Consider the following 20403-nt stretch of genomic DNA (forward strand, 5'->3'; position numbering starts at 1 on the left):
TAGGATACTTTTCCTCCTACTGGGTTGCCCCAGCCAGGCTTGATATGAGGGTCTTGTCATATCTTGTTATGTCACATTCAGTTGATAACCCTGGGAGGCCTTCTCTTTTCTGAAGGGAAACAGAAGAGGGGTGAATCTTGGGGAGGGCAAGTTGAGGAGAGTTGGAGGAGTAGAGAGAGGGGAAACTATGGTTGGAGTGTAATATATAAAAGGATAATAAATTTTAGAAAAGAAATATTGATAATTGAAGAGCAGAATTTATTTGTGTAGCTCAAACTTCTAGCATGTATTATATGCTTGTACTTCTTATGAATATGCATCCAAGTGAAACCTCTCACACACCAAAATTAGTGAACACGTGACATAAATATCCTTAAAGGAGCACTAAGTTCCTTTTGTCCCCATCAACTCTTCACCTGCGGGAAAGCATAGTGAACATTAAAAACCTAAATTATCAGTTAAGACAAGGGTAATATGTAAGATGCCCAGTAATATGTAGCCTAGCTTTCTGGCCTTTAGATACATCTTTCATGAATGTTTTTGGTAACACACAAGTTTGCTGGGCACATAAAATGTTTTAATTTTTAGGAAAAAAGCATGAATATTTGATACCAACTGACTTATTGAAATTCAGCTTACAACTGCACACTATATATATATATATATAATTATATATATGATTATATATATGATATATATGATATCTAATTATATATATATCATATATATATATATATATATATATATATATATATATATATATATGATACAAAAGTGTGAGCAATCGTGTCTGGGCTTCCTGGAGAAGTCTGCTCTTGCCTAGGACCTTGAAAAGAGAAGGAAAGGGGGGCACAAATAGTCTCAAGCATAGGCCAGACTTGATACACAGACTTGATAGACGTTCTATAAGTAGCAGCAGCTACTCCTTCTTTGACTTCACATTTCCTGTAGTTGGAGACCTTCTGGGGTATGCCCAGACCCCACAGCTAAATATACAGGGACTTCCAGAAGAAAACTGGAAAGAGAAATAAGTAATAAGAAAGGGAGGGAAAGCAGTAGAGTTTTAAAGGGAGGGGGGAGATGGAAACAAGGCAGAAGAAGAGGGGGCAGTGGGCAAAGGGAGAGAGAATGAATAAACCTCAGAAGGCTTCAACTAGACAAGCCACGTGGTACCTTAAAGCTGGGGAAACTGAGAAAGACAACTGGAATTTACATGACAGCAAGAAGCCATGTTGTTTGGTCCTTTCAGTTGAGCACATCTGGAAGGCAGCAGTGGTAGGCTTGAGAAAGAATAAGCAGTCACTCCCGAAGGACAAGAATGCCTTGGGCAAGGCTGCAGCAACTGCTTGTATACAGAACTCCATGAATAAAATCCGAATCCAAACACACTTCTGCCTCTCTCATTTTCTCCACTTATTTCTGTTAGGTTGTTCAAAACGTGGTTAGATGGAATGTTCTAGGGATAAATCATAAAAGAAAAATTTAACAGTAAAAATACAAAGTCCTTGACTTAATTCTAGACACATGAGTGTGTTTGTGCCTACAGACATGAGTACACACACTTATAAATTTTTAGATGAAATTACAAAGTGTGTTGTCTCATTCAGAATGAAACCTATAATTTCCGTGGTGGGATCCCTTCTTTTTTTTATAAGCAATTAGGCAGGAGTGTGCCACTGCAGGGGGGAACTCTGAAGTGACACTAGCTGAGTACCTTGCACAAGCAAGAGAATCTAACAAAAGGGATGAATAAAAAGTAATTGAAGTGAGGCTAGAAAGATAGCTCAGTGGTTAAGGCAACCTGTTGCTTTTACAGAAGAGCCAGGTTTGGTTCCCAGCTCACCATTTCCTGTGCATCTATGGATCTAATGCCCTCTTCTGGCCTTCATGAACATTGTACAGATTTGGTGCATACATGCAGGCAAATCACTCATACATATAAAATAAACATAAATAAATCTTTACGAAGCACACCCCTGCCAGTGAGCAGAGACACCTTGTTGGTGGTAATGCTTTTATATCAGTCAGGGGGCAGATGGAAGTCCCTTTTCATCCCAGCTTGATGCCTGAAAAGGTTGGCCAAAGCTGTCTTATGCATAGGACTCATAAAAATCAAATCAAATCAAATCCAAGCAGCACTGTACAGGAGGAGGAAGACAGACAGAGGCCTACAGACTACCATGCCACCCAAAGACCTCCCCTTCAGCACACTGCACAGACAGGCTATCAACACCTGCTTGGCACCATGCTATGCATCATGGATGGAGGATGTCACCCAGGAGGCCACCAGCCACATGGTTAGACTGCTGTAGGAGTCACCACAATATGCAAGTATGAGGTACAAGTCGGATGGGCAAGAAACAGAAGTGGAGCAGCTTGAGCATTATGAAGAGACACGGAAGCTCCATGATGAAGAAGGGGAGCCTGCTGGGAGTGGCCAGCCCTGCCCCCTGGGTCTAGGGTGAGGTCCTAATCTGAGCTGACGCTGAGGGCCATGTCTGAGCCCAGCAGTAGGGGTTGGTGTCTATGTCTATGGGTCATAATACCCCTAGAGAACATGGGAATGTCCCTGATCAAGGAAGACGCTGGGAAACATGGTAGATGTCCAGGGACTGTGCATAACTGGCCCTATGCTTCACTGAAGGGGCACTCTGGAGCCCTGGCCCCATCTCTCACTGATAACAACACTTGGGAGAGCAGGGTCCTGCACCTTACCCAGGCAGCACAGTGGAGCAGACCCTGGTGGCAGGGATGTAGAAGAGCCAGCCCCAAGGGTGTGAGTGTGGAAGAGCTGATCCCACCACTTATCTGTTGTGGGGTAACAGGAGCACAGAGGTGACGCCTTTCCCCACCCCTTAGCCACCTCTGACAGTTGGAAAAGCTGTCCACAGGGTAGAGCTAATCAGAAGAGCTAGCCCTATCCCTCCCCTCATTGGCTGCAGCACTCAGAGTAGGCAGTACAACTTGTCTGAACAGCAAAGTAAATGTGGCCCTGGTGGGGGGTGAGGGGAATGCAGGTGAGCTGGCCCAAGGGAGAGAGTGGGAGAGCTGGTCTCAATACTCCTCCTTTGCTGTGAGGTGGCAGGGGTGCAGGAGTGATGTCTTCCCCCTCCCCCCCTTATCACTTGCAATAGCTAGGAAAGTTAGTCCTGGGGGCAGGATAGCAGGAGAGCTAGCCCTGCGCTCTAATGGCTGTAACACTCAGGAGAGTGGGCCTTGCACTTTGCCTGGGCAACACAATGCCACAGCCTGATGTCAAAGGCCCTGGTGAGCCAGCTCTGAGGATGTGAGAGCAGCTGGAGAACTGGCCCAGCCCCTTACAGACTACAGCACTTGGGGGCATGGGTTCCACACCTTGCCTGGGCAGCACAGTGGAGCTGGCTCTGAAAGCATAGGTGTGAATGTGCCAGCCCCAAGGACATGAGAGCAGGAGAGTTGACCCTGCCTCCTACCATGTCAGCTTTCAGTGGCCTAACCAAAGCAATGTTGGAAAACTAGCCCTGGTGGTGTAGATAAGGGAGAGCCAGATGGCTGACCAGCCCAGCTACCACCCAGGCCCAGTTCAGGACTCCTGAATTGATCCACTCCAAGTCCAATATAACCTGTGAGTCATTGAGACAACTAAAAGAGCCAGTCCTACTATCCCAAAGTTGCAGGATCTTCATGACACAGGACAACAACAGCATAATCTGGAAGAGTCCTGATGAGGATCCAATATTAATGGTGACAGAAGCCAGAGATCTTGAACCAGACAGTGACTCATTGCAACGAACATTTGCAAGTAAGGATGTGTGGACAGAGCGTGGGACACACTGTGACATGCTTCAGTTTCCACAATGAGATGTTTTTTATGCTTTGTTCTGTTGTTGCTGGTGTGTGTGTGTGTGTGTGTGTGTGTGTGTGTGTTATCTGGGGGTAGAGAGGTTGCAAGGGCAAAGGGTGAATATGAGGGGATGGGGAGATGAGATGCAGAACTGGGGTGCATGATGTGAACCTCACAAAAAAATCAATTTAAAAGTTTTTTTTTTTAAAAAACACAACCATTCAAGTAATTAAAGTTTCTGTATGTGAATATGAGCACTGACAGGGAGTGCAGTTAAAGTGAAGAAAGAGAGAAGTGCTAGTCTGTAGAGACTACTCAGTATCATAGAAGAAAGATATACCAGCAGTAAACCAAAAACTTTACAATACAATCAATACAAGATTATTTAGATTAGAAAACAATAATCTTTTCCAGTCATGATCTTTACTACATTTTGAGACAATTTTAAAACAAATTTAATGTGATTTGAATTTCCAAGCCAGTTTGCCTAGCGTGAGATCTGAGGAGTGGTAGGTAGATTCAGCCAGGACAATAGGTTCATAGTGTGTTTTTGAGAAAGCAGTTGTACCACACTATGCTTGACTACTATAAGAGTCAATGTGTGCCATTGACTTCTGTCCATGTAGCAGGAACAGAGTGGCAATACATGTTTAACATATGAGCTTAAGATATATAGCTGATACTCAGATTTCAGGGTCAAGAGTTTTCAGCACTTAGTATATATAGATCTTTAGTGCTAACAAGTTTCTATTTTTACATGTGTTCTAAGTACATGCTTATTTCCTATCACCATGAACCTTTTAGTGTATTGTCAACTTGACAGGCTCTAGAATGATCTTAAAGAAATATATCTGTGCCAGATGAACTAGTTATCTGCTACTAGTCATTAGCTATCTGGTGGGAAAAGATCCCTACTAAATGTCAGTGGGCCTGCATCCCAGATTGCAAAAAATGGGAGAAAGTAGATGAAAAGTAGCATGCATTCCACTCTGCTCCCTACAATGTGGACCTGCTACCTCAAGCTCCCGCCGCCATGATTTCCCCACCATTGTGGACTGTATCCTTGAACTGTGAATCAAGTGCCTTCAGCTGCTTTTGATCAGGCATTTTATCACAACAAGGAGAAGAGGAGCTGAATCACAGGAATAATCACCATCTAGTTCAAGCAAACTCCATGCCATGAAGAAAATGTTAGATGCAACTGAGACTTCTTTTATTTCCATCGACAAAGCCAAGCATGATCACTAAGATTCAACTTCAGTTTTCATATAATCTCGCCTTAAAGAACCATCTAGATTCACCTTAAAGCATCAGATATATGATTATGAGTTGGTGGAATAAATACAACAAGCAATCTTATGCAATCTCCATCTATACAGTTTGCTTTACTAAAACTATGCAATATACATTAGCATAAGCACGTTTAGAATTTCAGGACAGAACTGGATTTATGCTAGCTGGTTCTCCATTGTTTAAAGAAATAAGATCAGATGATCTTAATCTGTTTCCAAAACAGTTTTCCAGCCCGTCTTTCCTCTCACCATAGTCTCCATATGTCCCCTACACTCTTGTCTTCTTAGTTCCCAACCATACACTTTCTGTTCTCCAAGCCTTGCTTTACAGCGATCCTTCTGTCTTAAATGTCTTTTTCGCCCCCATTTGCTATCTACCAAGATCTTACAGAATCCACAAAGATCTCACATTCCTAGGCATTTCAAAGCTTTCCTGACTCATTCATCAAAATTACCTATTCCTTTTAGAGTATATAACATGTTTATTTCATACATTTTGACCTGTTTCAGAGTTAATTGTTTAGCTACATACCTCTCTTACTACTGTAAAGTCTTTGAGAATAAAGTTATAAACTTCATTCACTTTTAATTTCTCTAGTCCATAGAATATGCCTTTCATACAAGTACTTACAACCTACCGATTAGAAATATCTATGGCTTCTGCTTCCAAACACACGGATAATGTCTGAAGTTCTGTCAGGCTTTAAAGACTTTCATGCACGGCACGTGAGGTCAATCTGCTTGCTTGTCAAGCCTGACAGCCTTCGTTCACTCTCGGGTGAACCCACATGGTGGAAGAAAAGAACTCACTCTGGCAACCTGTCCTCTCACTTCTCTCACGATAAATAAATAAATGTAATTTTTTTTCAAAACAAAGCTATTAGCTTTGATCTAACTCAGTAGGCACTGGGGGGGGGGGTGGGAGAACACCTCAACATCCTCAGGAGTGTACTGTACCTAACCTCTGGGCTAGAAAAGGATTATCACTAAATCCTCTGTTACACTAAAACCCCAACAAATCTGTCTTTAATTTCAATTTAATATAGTTTGCACTAGATCCAGGAGCCTCTTCAGCTCTGTGAATTATTTGTCATCTTACATGTATCTAGAGGCTCCGCTGAGACGGGAACATGAGTGACATTCTCTTGGCATAGCCTAGGGATCAACAGAAATATCACATACCAGAGAGCTGAGAGTCAGGCTCAGGCTAATGCCGATCACAAAAGCAGGAGCAGGAGCTGTAACTTGCATAGAGTCAGAAAATCAAGCCCAAACACACGCATAGCCACAGGTTTCCCGTGGCTGTGGCTTCCAGGGTACAGGTGGGAGAGCTATTTAGACTCTCTCCTCAATTAATTAAGCCAGAAATTGCAGTAAATAAAGAGTTTAAGTATTTTTATACCCCACAAACAGTTCTCATATCACTGAAAAGCAGCTGCTTCAGGATCACAGATGGCCTCACAGAAGCACGGGCTGAACATGCAGACTGGGACTTGGCAAGGGAGCTTCTAGCCACCAAAAAGTAGGTAGGACATGCCACAGAAATGTGTATTACAGCTCAATACACAGTAACTGTGGGTAGCTGTTTATTCTTAATTGAAACACTCCGTCCTAGAGGGAAGATTGTTAAGACTCAGAAAGTAAACAAAACTTGGAGTACAAGCAATTTTGAAGTCTCTAGAAAGTCCTGAAACTCACAAGATTAGCAAGACCCTCCCACCCCCACCCCATCGCCAACTGCTAGGAGATTATGTAAGCAGTAATGACTCCTGGGAAAAAAGAGACTTTCCCACCAGCCAAGCAGCTTACAAGTTGTGCAGGATGTTCCAGGCGCACAACTGGTGGGAGTCCTCACCAAGGCTGGAGTGGGCTCCTTGATGAAGGAGCAGCCCTCAAGCCAATCATGGGCCCACAAGTAACTCCTCACCTAAGCTCTGCAATTAAGTCCAACAAACTTGCTGGGTTTTCAAGTTCCACTTGTGTGAATTGTTACTTCAGCCTTTGGTTGATGACCTATCCAGGGTGAATAGATATTTGTTCATGTTTCCCCAGGAGGTCAAAAATCAATAACACAGGAGAAAATATATTCATAATTGACACATATGCTGTGCTCATTGCGGTTCTATGAGCATTAGAACTTCTTAGTATCCCTTCTTCCAGAAGATGAGGAAACGGTCAAAATGTCATAATTAGCAACTGACAGATCCAGAATACATATTACCTTAAACACTTAACTACTATTTTGAGAGACCAAATATGGTAGAGGCATAGATACTGATCAAAAATCCCCTGGAGAACCATCAACTGTGGTGACTGATAACAGAAGCAAACTATGATGTTCACTGAAAGAAAAAAATGTCCTGCCTAGACAACACCTACTAGTTACAGTCAATTATAGGAAGTATGTGAGATCATGTCTAGTGATAAATCAGTATGATAATACTTACATATAAAAATAAATGTATATAAAACATAAATTCATTTATTTTGTATTATTATATACATAATATATATGTATTATGTAAAAGTCACATTTGACTGAAAATGTATTTATTTAGGCTACTAATCAGATCTCATTGTAGCCCAAACTCTAATGAACATGTCCTGGCCTATTTTATGATACTATAATAGGCCTCTACTATCTATCACAGGCTTCCTAAACCATGAACAACAGAAGATTTTGGCTCACAGTCTGGAGACTGGAAGTGTAAGAGCACCGGTGTTAGCATCTGGCCTTTGTAGTTCCTTAAATTTTTGAATAGGGAAAATTAGCACAAACAATGTAGGGAGCAGGTGAGTTCGGGTCTCTGTTCCTTGTTACCTAAAGCTACTAATTCCACACTGGGGACTCAACTCTCACGACCTCATACTAATCCCAAGTACTGCCCACGGGTCTTCAACTCTCCTCAACACAGGAATTCTGGACTAAGGATTCAGTACATGAACTTTGGGCAGGACACATAACATGTAGCAATGCTCATGTGTTTGTTATCTTTGGAGCAGTTAGTAATTTATAAAGCATGTGGCTGAAAATATCTTCAAATGTTAACATCAGATGGTGAGAAGAAGGGAGATAAATAACAAAATAGGGCCTTGCGTGACAAAATCTTGGAATTAGGGCCTTGTGTGACAGAATCTTGGAATGTCTTCATTTCATTTTGACCCCTCTCTGTAAGTGTAATGCGTAATCTTGATTTTCAATGTGATTGGATCTAAAACAACCAAGGAGATGGGCTTTTGGGTAAACCTGTGGAGGATAATCTTGATTAGGCTAATTGACATAAGAAGATGTGCCCACTGTGGATGGCACCCCTCTCTATCTAGGGTGGGATTCTGGGCTGTATAAAAAAGAAGAATGGGCTGCACATAAACAGTCATTGCTTTCTGCTTCTTGACTCTGGCTACAACACAAGTGCCCTCAAGTTCCCTCTACTCTGATGTCCCACCATGACAGACTGAAACCTTGAACTGTGAGTCAGAACAAAACCTTCCTCCCTGCAGTTTACTTTTGTCAAGAGATGTTATCACAGGAACAGCAAAAGGAACTAATAGGTAGACCCATTGTCATTTTCAAAACTCTGTGGATTGGAAGACTGGGGTTGAAGCTAGAAGAGGTAAAATAGTTCATCCATGTAAGTTTCCCGCTTGTTTCTGACATGGTGGTGATCATGTTTGTCTTACACATTTTCCACTTACAATGTAAGAAATGAAAGGTATTGGTACTTAGTAAAATATGAAGACTAAATACCCTCCCCCCCCCCAAATAAACCTCCTTTCATTAAAGAAATCAAAAGCCAATCTATTATAATTTTTTTTAAAGCCTATAGCACCCATCTCCCATCCAAGTACTAACCAGGCCCAACCCGGCTGAGCTTCTAAGATCAGACAAGATCCGGTGCATTCAGGGTGATATGGCCGTAGACTATACTTTAATTTTTTAAACTATGTTTTCCATGCACTTGTCTAATTCAGTTTTCAGATACTGGAAACAGAATTATGAGTGAAGTGAGAAACCAATGAGGGTTTTTTTTTTTTTTAACACAATCAAAAACAAAAAACCAAAAACAAAAAATAAAGTATACTACTATCCCACCCTTTGCCCAGGTCTTCCTACACCCTTGTCATTCTCTATACACTGGATTATTTTAACAAAGTAAATACCAATTTACACATCTCAGTAGCCAATGTTATCTAATTTAGTTATATGGAAAGCAGAGGGGGTTAAGAAGAAATTTCTTAAAATAAGATAGAAAGGAGAATAATGAATCGGAGGTTTGAACCGCTTCCCTCAGCACAAGCCTGTAGGAAAGCTATCATTACAGCATAGAAGAAGAGTTGAGATTAGCTTTAGTTTCATTCATTGGGTTGTTAGCTAAGAGGGGATCAGAACTGAGAGAATGAATAGCCAGGTCTTTGCCATGACTTCATGTTGTTGGTCACTGTGGGATGTAAGACCATGCCAGGAAGTTTGGTAAGGTAGAGCAGGTCGAGACTCGGAGACTCATTGGGCACACACCTGAGGCTTAGGTGACTCCCAGCTCCCTCAGATTCCTGACTTGGAACATGTGCCATGCTTCTCACATAAAAGAAAAGTCACATAGGACTAAGACAGAGTTGTCCATGGTAATGAGGTATCTAGAGGCCTGGAAGGCTTAGCCAATAAGCTTCCCTTCCCAGACATTCCTCCCTGCAAAAGGAGGCCCACCCTGAGAAAGAGGGTATGATTTTAGGAATCCATTTTCCATCATGACAATAAACTGTTTAGAACCATGGGCTGCCTCTTTTTATCAAGATCTGCTGTGGGAAGCCATGAAGAAGGCCTTTGCCTACAAAGCCACAGCCTAATCTCCAGTAGAAGGCCTCTCTGTGCCCCCAGTTACAGTTGCAACCAAGCCTGTTACTGTCGAGCCAAAGACTATCCCTGCTAGGACTAGCCAGAGCTCCCCCCCCCCCGCAGGCCCCAGGCTAGCTGCAGCCCATGGATTCCCAACTCCGTTCTCTGCTCTTCTGTGACTCCCAGTGGTGTCCAGATGTCCAGGAGTCTGAGAACCCCACGACCTCAGCACAGGTCATGTCTCTTTTATGTGAGAAGCATGGCATATGTTCCAAGTCAGGAGTCTGGCAGGGAGCTGGGAGTCACCTAAGCCTCAGATATATGCCTACCGAGTCTCTGGGTCTCGACCTGCCCTATCTTACCAAACTTCCTGGCATGGTTTTACATCCCACATGTAACAAAATGGATTCCCAGAGAGACAATATTCTGTATTAAAGCATGGGCTGAACAAAAGACAAAATATCTCCTCTAATCAAAACAATGAGGTTTTCATAGTTGAGAATTCTCCAAAATATATTACCTATCCTTTGACATGAGTAAAAAAATGCCAGTGGGGGGAAATCACTGGCTTTTGCATCAAGAAGCTTTGCAAAGTAGACCCTCAAGTACCAACCAGACAAGTTATACTCCTGAGGGCTCAACTACTGCATCTCATTTCCATTTTTCAGGCCTTCTTGTATCTATAGTTAACAGAAGGTTGGGAATCAAGGCCATAAAATAACCATAGGGGATTGTCTCTTTGTACTTTCCAACTATAAAATGAATATGTAGTGACATTTGAATAGCTAATGTGACTAATGTCAATGTTTGCACTGTTTGTTGAGACAATATTAATAGCTAATATTTACAGAGGACTTACTATCCGTTGGGTGATGCTCTAAGCACCTTACATGGATTAGCTCATTTAATCCTCACAACAACTCTTTGTGACAGGCACTTTTAGCACCCTTATTTAACACACGAGGAAGAGACAGGTATAAAATTAAATGCCCCAAGGTCATACACATTAACCAGAATTCACCATATAAAGATGCAAAAAGTTACACCCAAAGTAACAGATACCCTTGCTACTTAAGACACAGCTGAGAATCCTCCTAACATGATGCTCTCAGCCATTCACCATTACAAGATCTTCCTCATCTATGTGGCTCCAAGGACTTATGCAGAATGGGGGGGGGGGAGTAGTTGCTCAATAAACGTTAGCTAGATAGCCTGCTTACTTAAAATTTTATTACATCTATCTCTAGAATAATTTTAAGGGGTTCTCAAATGCTAGGAAACTCTGCCTTCATTTTGATGATAGCATCTATCACTTCTTAAACCCATTAATCTGTCTGCCTGCCAACTCTCTCTCTCTCTTATACTGTGATAAACGATACATCATCTTTTATGTTAACATTTTATTCAAGGACCTTGATATGTGTTGTGAGCCCAGCCCTATTCATATAAAAATATCCATGCCTCCTGGAGCGTGCGTTCATTCCAACATACTCGGAGGCTTCGTCCGCAGCTGCAAACTGGCAGGCGGCTCTGAAGCCTGCTGCAGATGTGTTTTGCTTGACTGGTAGTGTTAAGAATTTTGTTTGTTTGCTGGAATGTGTGCAGTCGGCCAGCCTTTCTTTGCAAATAAAGCTGATCTACACATTTAGGTATTTGTTTGATTTCCCCCAGAATGTTTAAACTTGTACTTCCTTTAATCTATAGGTGCGAAGGGGCAGATTAGACTGCATTAAAATTCCTGTGTTTCTGGGCTTCACAATTTATATAATTAATGCTTTACAAAGGTCTTCCAGGTAACCAAATAACTGTCATTCTAAGTCTGTCTGTCTGTCTGTCTCTCTCTCTCTCTCTCCCTCTCTCTCTCTCTCTCTCTCTGTGTGTGTGTGTGTGTGTGTGTGTTGCTTGTTGGTGGGACAGCATGAGGGGAGGACCTCTGGAGAAGACAGATGCTCTGAAGCATCTCAGAAATGTCATAATCTCTACCATGCCTTTATAATGGGTGAGTTAAAATCCTCAGAAAGGATAGACCAGGGTACCTTTCAGGAATCCAGCAAATGAAACCCTTTAGAACAGTTGTTCTCAACCTTCCTAATGCTGCTGACCCTACACTACAGTTCCTCATATTGTGGTGACACCTAGCTACTTTATAACTATAATTTTGCTACTTTTAAGAATCATAATGTAAATATTTTTAGAGATAGAGGTTTAACAAAAGGGTCTTGGCCCACAGGTTGAGAACCACCACTATAAAATATAGCCAGCACTATAGTTCTAACTTTGTTCATTTGGCCTGTGTGTTCTCTTTTGTGGTTTTTATCCTTCATCTCTTGCGAAGAAATGATTTCTTCAAAGCCTTAATGTTGTTTATTCTTAGAGTGTTCACCAACCTAGACAGAGAGGGTGATCTGAAGAAGAACCACAATCACATGTTCTGAGCGCCTGCAACAGAAACTCAAACTTTTCTAGGACAGCTGTCTTATTTCCATCTGATCTCTTGAAGTCTGCTTCTGGGTCAATGTGGTGATGTGTCAGCCAGATCTCTCTTACTGTTCTACAGTTGTGTACAGCCTGGATCTGGTCTATACCACAGTGTGGGAGTTCAAATTAATATACCTTACAATATGGACATATATGTGGCATTGAGAATTTCCATTGCTTCCTGTGGTCTGACTGATGAACTCTCCTAGTTAGACTCATTAGAGAGCCCTACGGTGAAATTGTTAAGAGAAGTCCAGCCAAGCCTCCTCACTGGTGGGGTGACATTGCCCCACCTTCCAGGAAGTTTTGGGGTTTTTTTCCTGTGTCTCACCTTAGCACTCTCCTTGTTTTCTACAAGACTGTTCTGGTTTGGGGGAGTCCAGAGCATTTGTTTAGGATTACAATGAGTTAGACATCAATGAATGCAGTGACTAACAATGGAATTTATCCCTTGGTCACTCCTCTACCTCAGGGAAGATGTATACTTAGTTCTCACTTTGATGTAGAGCCACATGTTCTGAGGAAAGGCCAAGATTTCCTTTCTCAATGTTGTCTTTAATCCAGAGTCATTTTAGATAATGCATATACTAGCTTCAATCGTGACTCTAAAGGCTATTCTTCCTAGTGCCTGAGTTAGGCTGGACAGTTCTGACCCTGTTCAGTGCAGCTTCCTCTACTCTGCTCAAAAGCTGAAATAGGCATGGAGACCCTCTACTCTCCACTCATCCGAACACATGCAGCCCAGATTCCTGTACCTTGACTCTTCTGCTCCTACTCAGGGTACCCCAAGATCCAGTGCTGTTCCCACACACTTGCCACTAAGCACTGTTCCCACATGCTCTCTTTTTCCAGTGCAACTCCTACTCCTCTGGGAACTTGCTTTGTTCGGCTGTTAATGATGCTAATCAGTAGTGGTACCTGCTGAACTAACAATTTCACAGTTCAGTTTTCTTGGTAGAGGAAATATCCTGAGACAATCTCTTACCCCAACGGCAGACAGAGGAGAGAGATATCTTGTACACAGGTCATGTTGACACTGAGATCAGCCAGCACTTTGGTTCCTCCGATTTCATTACAGCTGCGCTGTCTTGCCTACCACATTGGCTACTTCCTATAGCATAAACCACCCACATAGTGACCTCAGCAGAAAGTGTTGATGGCTACTAAGATCCTACACTGCCAGCTGTAACTCTGCCTCCAGAGTTCCTTCTTGCCTCCTTCATACTTTAAAGCAAGCAGCTATCACCCCAGAGGAAAGGGTAGTTTCTGAATATCATTGTAATCTAATTTTTAGGATGAAATGTTTATTTTTCTCAGGCACTGAATTAAATAATTGCTACTCCCCAAGGAAACATGCTGAGAAAGATCGCCCTAAGTGAGGGGAGGGTGCACTGTCTAGGGATATGGAGAAAGAAAAGCAGGAGGGGCAGGTGAGTCAGTGCCTAGCAGTAATGCTGTGTCAGTCTCGGAGGACAATAGCCCAGATAGGACAATAGAGTCATAACATGCTTTGAGCTACAGAAAGGAAGGAGTTGGGGGCAGGGGCATAGTTCTTTTGCATTGGAGTACTGTATCATCCCCCTCAGGGCAATCTGAACTTTTGTTTTCGAACAACCGGGAATCAGGGATGACATAAGGAAGAAAACAAAAAACAAAAAAACTTGGCACCTCAGCAGGCTCATCCCTGTAGCAGGATATAGGGTAAGGTGCCAGCACTTTTTCTTCCCTCTCTCTGAACTGAAGAGGTGCTGTGAGGGCAAAACTCACTGAACCAAGGTAAACTGCAGTGGCTGGAAGTGTGTCCCTAAAATACCCCAAACAAGGGACTGTCCGTGAGGACTCCAACCTAAGACCAGCAAGGCTAACATGGCACCCTGGTGAGTGTGGTTGCCCTAAAGTCCCTGTATGCATGCCCTAGCTGCATTCCCTACCACAATGGCATCTGTGTCCAGCTACCCCAAAATGTTTTGCAAAGGACCCTCTTCTCCCCAAACAGATAACAGATAAAAGAAACAGCGAAATCCCTGGGTGGGGAAGCTCCATTGGCTTTAAAGGAAAGCAAGTTCCTGAGAGAAAGGAATAATAAGCTTTAAAAGGGAGTAGAGGGGACTGGGAAGGGAAGCTTCACAAATAATAGCTATGGGATTAAGTGGCAAGAAGTACCCTTGTGACTGCAGCAGCTTTGGTGACATTCTGAGATGACAATAAGCATCTGAGTGGTCTGTTACACAGCTGGACTCCCAGAAGCCTGCCTGGCTATATGTGCCACAACTTGCTTTTTGCATCCTCTAAAGAGACAACTTGAGAGAAGTCTGGGGTCATTCTAGTCACATGACGGCAAAGAAGTACCAGGGTAGCATCCTCCCTGGGTGGGATGAAGGCACAGAGCATAGTAGAGAGATGGGAATCACTCTGGTACTTTTCCATCAAGAGCCAATCACAAGCAGGATTGATTTCCTGTTGTAGGACAGACACAATGACCGTGCCTTATGAAATGCACCTGCTTTTGTCATTGGGAGTATATTTGGAATTACTGTTGCTTTTCGTGACTCTCCGAAGTAGTAAGGCAGCTTCAGAGATACAGATAATAATATCTCCCTATGTCAGATATCTCTGTATATAAGATCTCTGTATGTAAGATATCTCTGTATGCAAGATCTCCATCTGTGTGTAAGCTACAGAGGGTGAAACAAGAACAAATCTCACTTTTCTTAAATGGCTCATTCAAGGTCATGAATGAACTAATATACGAAACAAGAATTCCTCTATGTTAAATTTTTTATTATAGTCTTCTAGTCCTACTGGATAAATCTTATATTGAGGGTATCCTTATGAAAATAGCTAATTTATAAGGGTTTTTCCTGGTGTGAAATTGAGGAGAAGGAGCCACAGTAGTGTATTCTAGAGGTAGGATCCTCCTTGTCTTACATGGGGAGAGAAAGGTCACTGGAAAGGACCCCAGGTCAGTAAAAATCATGTGGTCAGTAGCTTTAACTGGAACATTCTTTAAGTAGCAATAATACAAAGGGAAAACCAGGGGATAAATTAAAATAAATGATCATAAAATAATCAGAGACAAGGTTGGATATAAACCTATTCAAACACAAATTTTTCAAAAACGGGCATTAGAGTATTTTGCTCTCCAGATAAATTTCTCCCACTCATTTCAGTTTCAACATTTCCCCCCCCATTAGAAGCCCAAAAGAACTGAAAAAAAAAAGTCCTTACTGTACATTATATGAATGTTAGAAGATAAAATTGTGTTTTAAAAAAAAATCCCAATTTCCTTAAGTGTCCTCATCCTTCCTTAATATTTGCATAGAAAATAAATAAACAAAAGCATTAGTCATGCATCTACCAATTGCAGGCTGGTTTCTTGGTCTCATTCTTCGTCCTGGACAACATCTCATGGTTAACATCTCCAAGCTTGCAGCCAAACATAAGTTCTTTTCCTAAAGCTCAGCAGCTAAAACCTCTGGTCAACCCTGGTCCACAGCAGCGAAAAGCCACAACACCCTAATGCAGAAGCAGTTTTCCCAGCTCAACTTGATGACTTGTAAGAAAGGGCCTTGCTTCCTGCTCACACCCAGCAGGGGCATTTTGCTGGGAAGAAGAGAATATTATGTACATTACTCCACTGGTACAGAATCAAACCAACTCTGAGAGATTGTCCAGGAAAAGACTGTGTAGTTGAGAGACCCTGTAGAGACCTTGGAAGGCCGACATTAGCATTCATCCTCATTTGACAGTAGAGCTTCTGGTCAGCCCTACAGCGGTCCACACCTGGAGTCTGCCTTCAAGCTCTGTCTCCATTATGCCCTCTCCAGCTCCAGGAGGATGTTTTTCACATCTTTCCCTCTTGGCATCCTGAGCAAAAGCATCTACTTCAAGAGCTGGGAAATAAATCTACACCGCCTACAAGAGAAGCAAGCTAGCAGCCACAGCCACCAGGTAAAAGTTCACCAGCACCCCAGCCAGGAGATATGAGTTCCAGAAGGGCAGAACTCACATCACTGGTAGAATTCTAATACACAGATCTGTTTGAATCACCGTGGAAGGAAGAGAGCAGCCCTGACTTTCAATCCAAATACCCTTCCTTGTTCAAGAGCAGTTCAGGGATAAAGGAGAACAACTTTCTACAGAGAGGGCTCAGCTAGGCAGCCTACGACCTGTCTTTAATAGAAATGGATGCCTACCGCATCCCAAGTTCTGTTTTAAGTCCCTGTGTGATAGAATGAAGTTAAGAAGGAGAGGTCTGTGGTATCATGAAAACGGCGAGTGAAGGCTCAGAGCTTTGTTGCAATTTTAAATGGCTACTGTAGTCTATGGGAAAACTGCATCTCCCTGGCACTCCTGATGCCAGCCACTCTGCCAAGTGTCTGAAGACAGGGTAATTGTCACTCTTCTCGCCATAACTTCTTGTTTTCGGATCAGTGGCTGGCAGGTTTATCTGCTTCTGAGCAGCCTCAGAGCCGCGTCAGTGACACCGGCTACGTCAGCAGGAGCAATTGGAAAGGAAGAAGATGCCACTGCCAACAGCAGTAGGAGAGAAAATTCTAGCCTTACAGATCAGGTGATTCTCCTGTCTGTCTCTCTGGATAACAGACATGGCTTCCAGTGACTTTGGAATCTATGAGGTTCCATCTCCTTCTGGAGGTTTGGAGTATAAGTTTCATCTCCAAAGCCCTTGCCGTTGACCCACTCTCTCATAGGAAATGGTGGGTTTCAAGTGTGCCAAAGTATAAAACATAGATTCATAAGGGTCTAAAGCTATGACAAAAACACACCTCGGCCGGCTGCCTCCTAGCTCGTTCTATGCCGTCGATAATTCTAGCTGCTTTCACTGCTGTCACTTGTGTGACCCACATGACATCATAATCACCCTCAGTTTGATTAGTATCCACAGAAGGATGCTACTCTGTAGTTATTCTTAAGGTAGATTTAAAAGCCTTTGCTCTCCAAGACAGCAATCCTTTAAAGCTCACAGCTGCGAAAGGATGATTCTGTTCTGCTGTGAAAATTGTCACCTCTGGTCCAAAGCAACGTTAAGGTGATTGACACATGGCCAATAGGCTCTAGCAGATCCCGTTTGTAGGGAAGAAAAATATGCTAAGGTAGAAGTGAGTGAGTTCAAAGTAAAATGCCGTGTACAACACAGGTATATTCATAGGTGAAAACATTACCCTGCTAGTAAATCACAGTGATTCTAACTTTCTGAAAAACTGAAAGATAATGTCAATTTTGTGTGTGTGTGCGCACGTGCAGAGATCAAGTATATGCTTCCAGAGTTCCAATACATCGTCTTATCTAATTCATGGCTAATGAGGAACAGAGTCAAATTCATCTGCATGGACTTCTAATATTCTAACCTCTGGAGCAGACCTCACAGCTCCATTGGGAGTAAAACTTAACATTACATAATGACAATTACCAGCAACTTGCTGGGCAGCCACAGCCAAGCCATTTGATTTCCTGTACCTCCCTCTGTTCCAAGAAAGAATAAGATGAAGATGGTACTTAAGATTACCTCATGTCAACTACCTCACAGTCCTTTAAAAAAAAAATCATTCCAGGTAATTTTGCTGAAGAAAGAATTGGTTTTGTCATACCTGGGAGTCAGTCCCTGGTGACCTCAGCTCTCCTTCTGAGCTGTGCAGATACTCAGCCCTCTGTAACTGGACTATTTATTAGGGTGCTTAAACCCCACAGAGTCTTTAGATTGACTTTAAAAAGAGTTCTATTTACTCCCATCTCCAGAAAACTGGTGAGACAAAGTTAAACAACCACTGCCATTTTAAACCTTGGCTACAGGTGTTCTCAACTACAACACTGCCCAGCACAGAGAAGGCTGGGAAGATGGCTACCGAAGCTAAGACAAGCAGCCTACACGAAGACTTGAGGTCAGGCTCCCGATCCTAACCTTAACTCCTCGAGTCTCATCTTCAAGCTGCCTCAATCTGTCCAAAGAAAATTTCCTCAATTATCTGTGCCTAGACTTTTAATAATAAACAAACAACATGGCTGAAGAGGGCACAAACCCAGAAGCACCTGTGCTGTTAGTCATTCACTATTGAGGACACCTGTTGGAGAAAAAGCAAAAGGGTCCCACGAGGCTCTGGGAAGAACAGGTAGCTTGCGGACCCTGAGACAGTGGGTGGGTTGTGTACAGTGTAAAGATGAACCAGGACAAAGTAGAGGAGCTTCTGGCCTCTCGGACTATTAGGCGAATGGTGGGTCTTCTCTGTCCCTCAAACAAGACCCAAGACTGAGCCTTGACCAAGGAACAGTGTTTGAAGAAGAGACAACGGAAGTAAGGATGGGTCTGAAAAGAATTAGAAGGAAACTCTGCAAAACAAGAGGGAACGGGACGTTCCAAAAGATGGACAGAGCGAAGTTGTCGTCCTCTGTGACCAGGACAGAAAGAAGCAGGACACTCTTAAAAAGAGGACAGTGCAAGGTAAGAATTTCATTCTAATTCTCCAGACCCTACCTACCTGGTATAAAATCACCTAGCACTTATAAAGCATTTGGCAGTTGGAAAATACGGAATTCACTATTTCATTTAATTATCTTTTATGAAATGCTAAGTACATTTGCCTCCATTTTCCACGAGAGGAAACTGAGGCTACATAGAGAAGATTATATGAATTGTTCAAGGTCAGGTTGCTGAAATCAGCCCTAGGAAGCAACCTGCTGCCCCCTGTCCTTCAAGGTGATCGACCACCTTGAATTGTTAACTCCCCAAGGAGAAGACAGGCATAGCTGCGCTGGACTTTGCCCGCTCCCAAAATCTGGGATGGAGCATTGCCCTCCATCCAGCGCCAAGAAGGGGACCTGATGACGCGGAGCCACAGACCGGGATTTCCCCATCCTGCAGGGTTCTTGGGAGCCTGGAGCACAAACAGTAGCTCTCACAGACCCGCGGGTGAGTCAAGTAAGGTTTAGCAGCAGTTGCTGGATAGAGATTTAAAGAGAAGGGAGACGGACAGCACTGGGTGAATTCCCTTCTGATCGGTCCCTATATTGCCACCAAAAGCAGGCGCCCGTTTTCCAGACCGGGCTCCCCACTGTCGCCCCTGCCCCATTGGCTCCTTTCTTGACTGTCCCCTAGAGCCCGAAGGCAGCTCAAATGAGGGACCCGGCAAGGTGTGGAGGTGACAGGAGGCCGGTCTTGAAACACCTCTGATCTTTTGGGTCTGAGGAATCACAAGCCAAGCTCAGCTTGAAGTTTGGGCATCAAAGGTTTCAGACCAAGTAGCGAGTTGCCGGGAGAGCAAGCAGTCCCGGGTAGGGAGACCTGAGAGTGTGAGGTGGCAGCACGGAAAGAGGGGAAAAGGCTGAAGAAGGGGCCCCTTTCCACTCAGCCCCTTACCGCGGAGAGGTGGCTGGTCCGCCTCTGCAGCCTGCAAGTGCGGAGAACGCGCCCCGCACCGCGGCGCAGCGCAGCCCCTCCTCACCGCGCCGCTCTCCTCCCCACCTGCCCGCCGCCTCGCCCGGCCGCCGAGACTCACAGTCCGCAGGAACTGGATCTCATCCTCGCCTCCTTCTCCCGCTTCGGCCATGGCTCCCAGGGCGTGCGCTGCGCCCCAGCCTCGGGCGCCTCTGTTTCCCCTAAGCAGCGGCGTGCGCTGACTGCCGCTCTGCCGCTGCTCTTTCTCCTCCTCCTCCTCCGTCCTCCTCCTGCTGCTCCTCGCTCAGCCTCAGCAGCGCCGAGCTAATCCCCGACCATATAGGGAGCTGGGCTAACACTTGACTGCACTGCAGAGCGCCAATGCCAGGCGAGCAGCCCGCCCACCCCTCTCTCCTCTCGCCCCAGCCAAGTGCGCGGCAGCCACGGACTCCGCGGACAGCGCAGCGCGGCGCGCGCCGGGCGGGTGTGGGGCAGAGCGAGGGACCCGGGCCGGAGCCGTGGAACCTCCCCCGCACCGCACGGCACCGCACATTCGGTGGAGACGCGCGCCCCGCGGCGACGGGAA

General features: G+C 44.0%; 1 protein-coding gene across 1 annotated transcript in view; it reads right to left on the bottom strand.

Moving 5' to 3' along the window:
* Positions 1-20055, bottom strand: part of Ryr3 (ryanodine receptor 3) — a 525260-nt gene extending 505205 nt beyond the window's left edge. Inside the window, 1 exon segment of the mRNA XM_029536054.1 lies at positions 19939-20055. Within this exon segment, the coding sequence (XP_029391914.1) occupies positions 19939-19989 (51 nt within the window). The 5' untranslated portion in view covers positions 19990-20055.
* Positions 20056-20403: the final 348 nt, after the last annotated feature.

This window comes from Mus pahari, chromosome 3 (assembly GCF_900095145.1).
Source record: "Mus pahari chromosome 3, PAHARI_EIJ_v1.1, whole genome shotgun sequence".
NCBI lineage: Eukaryota > Metazoa > Chordata > Mammalia > Rodentia > Muridae > Mus > Mus pahari.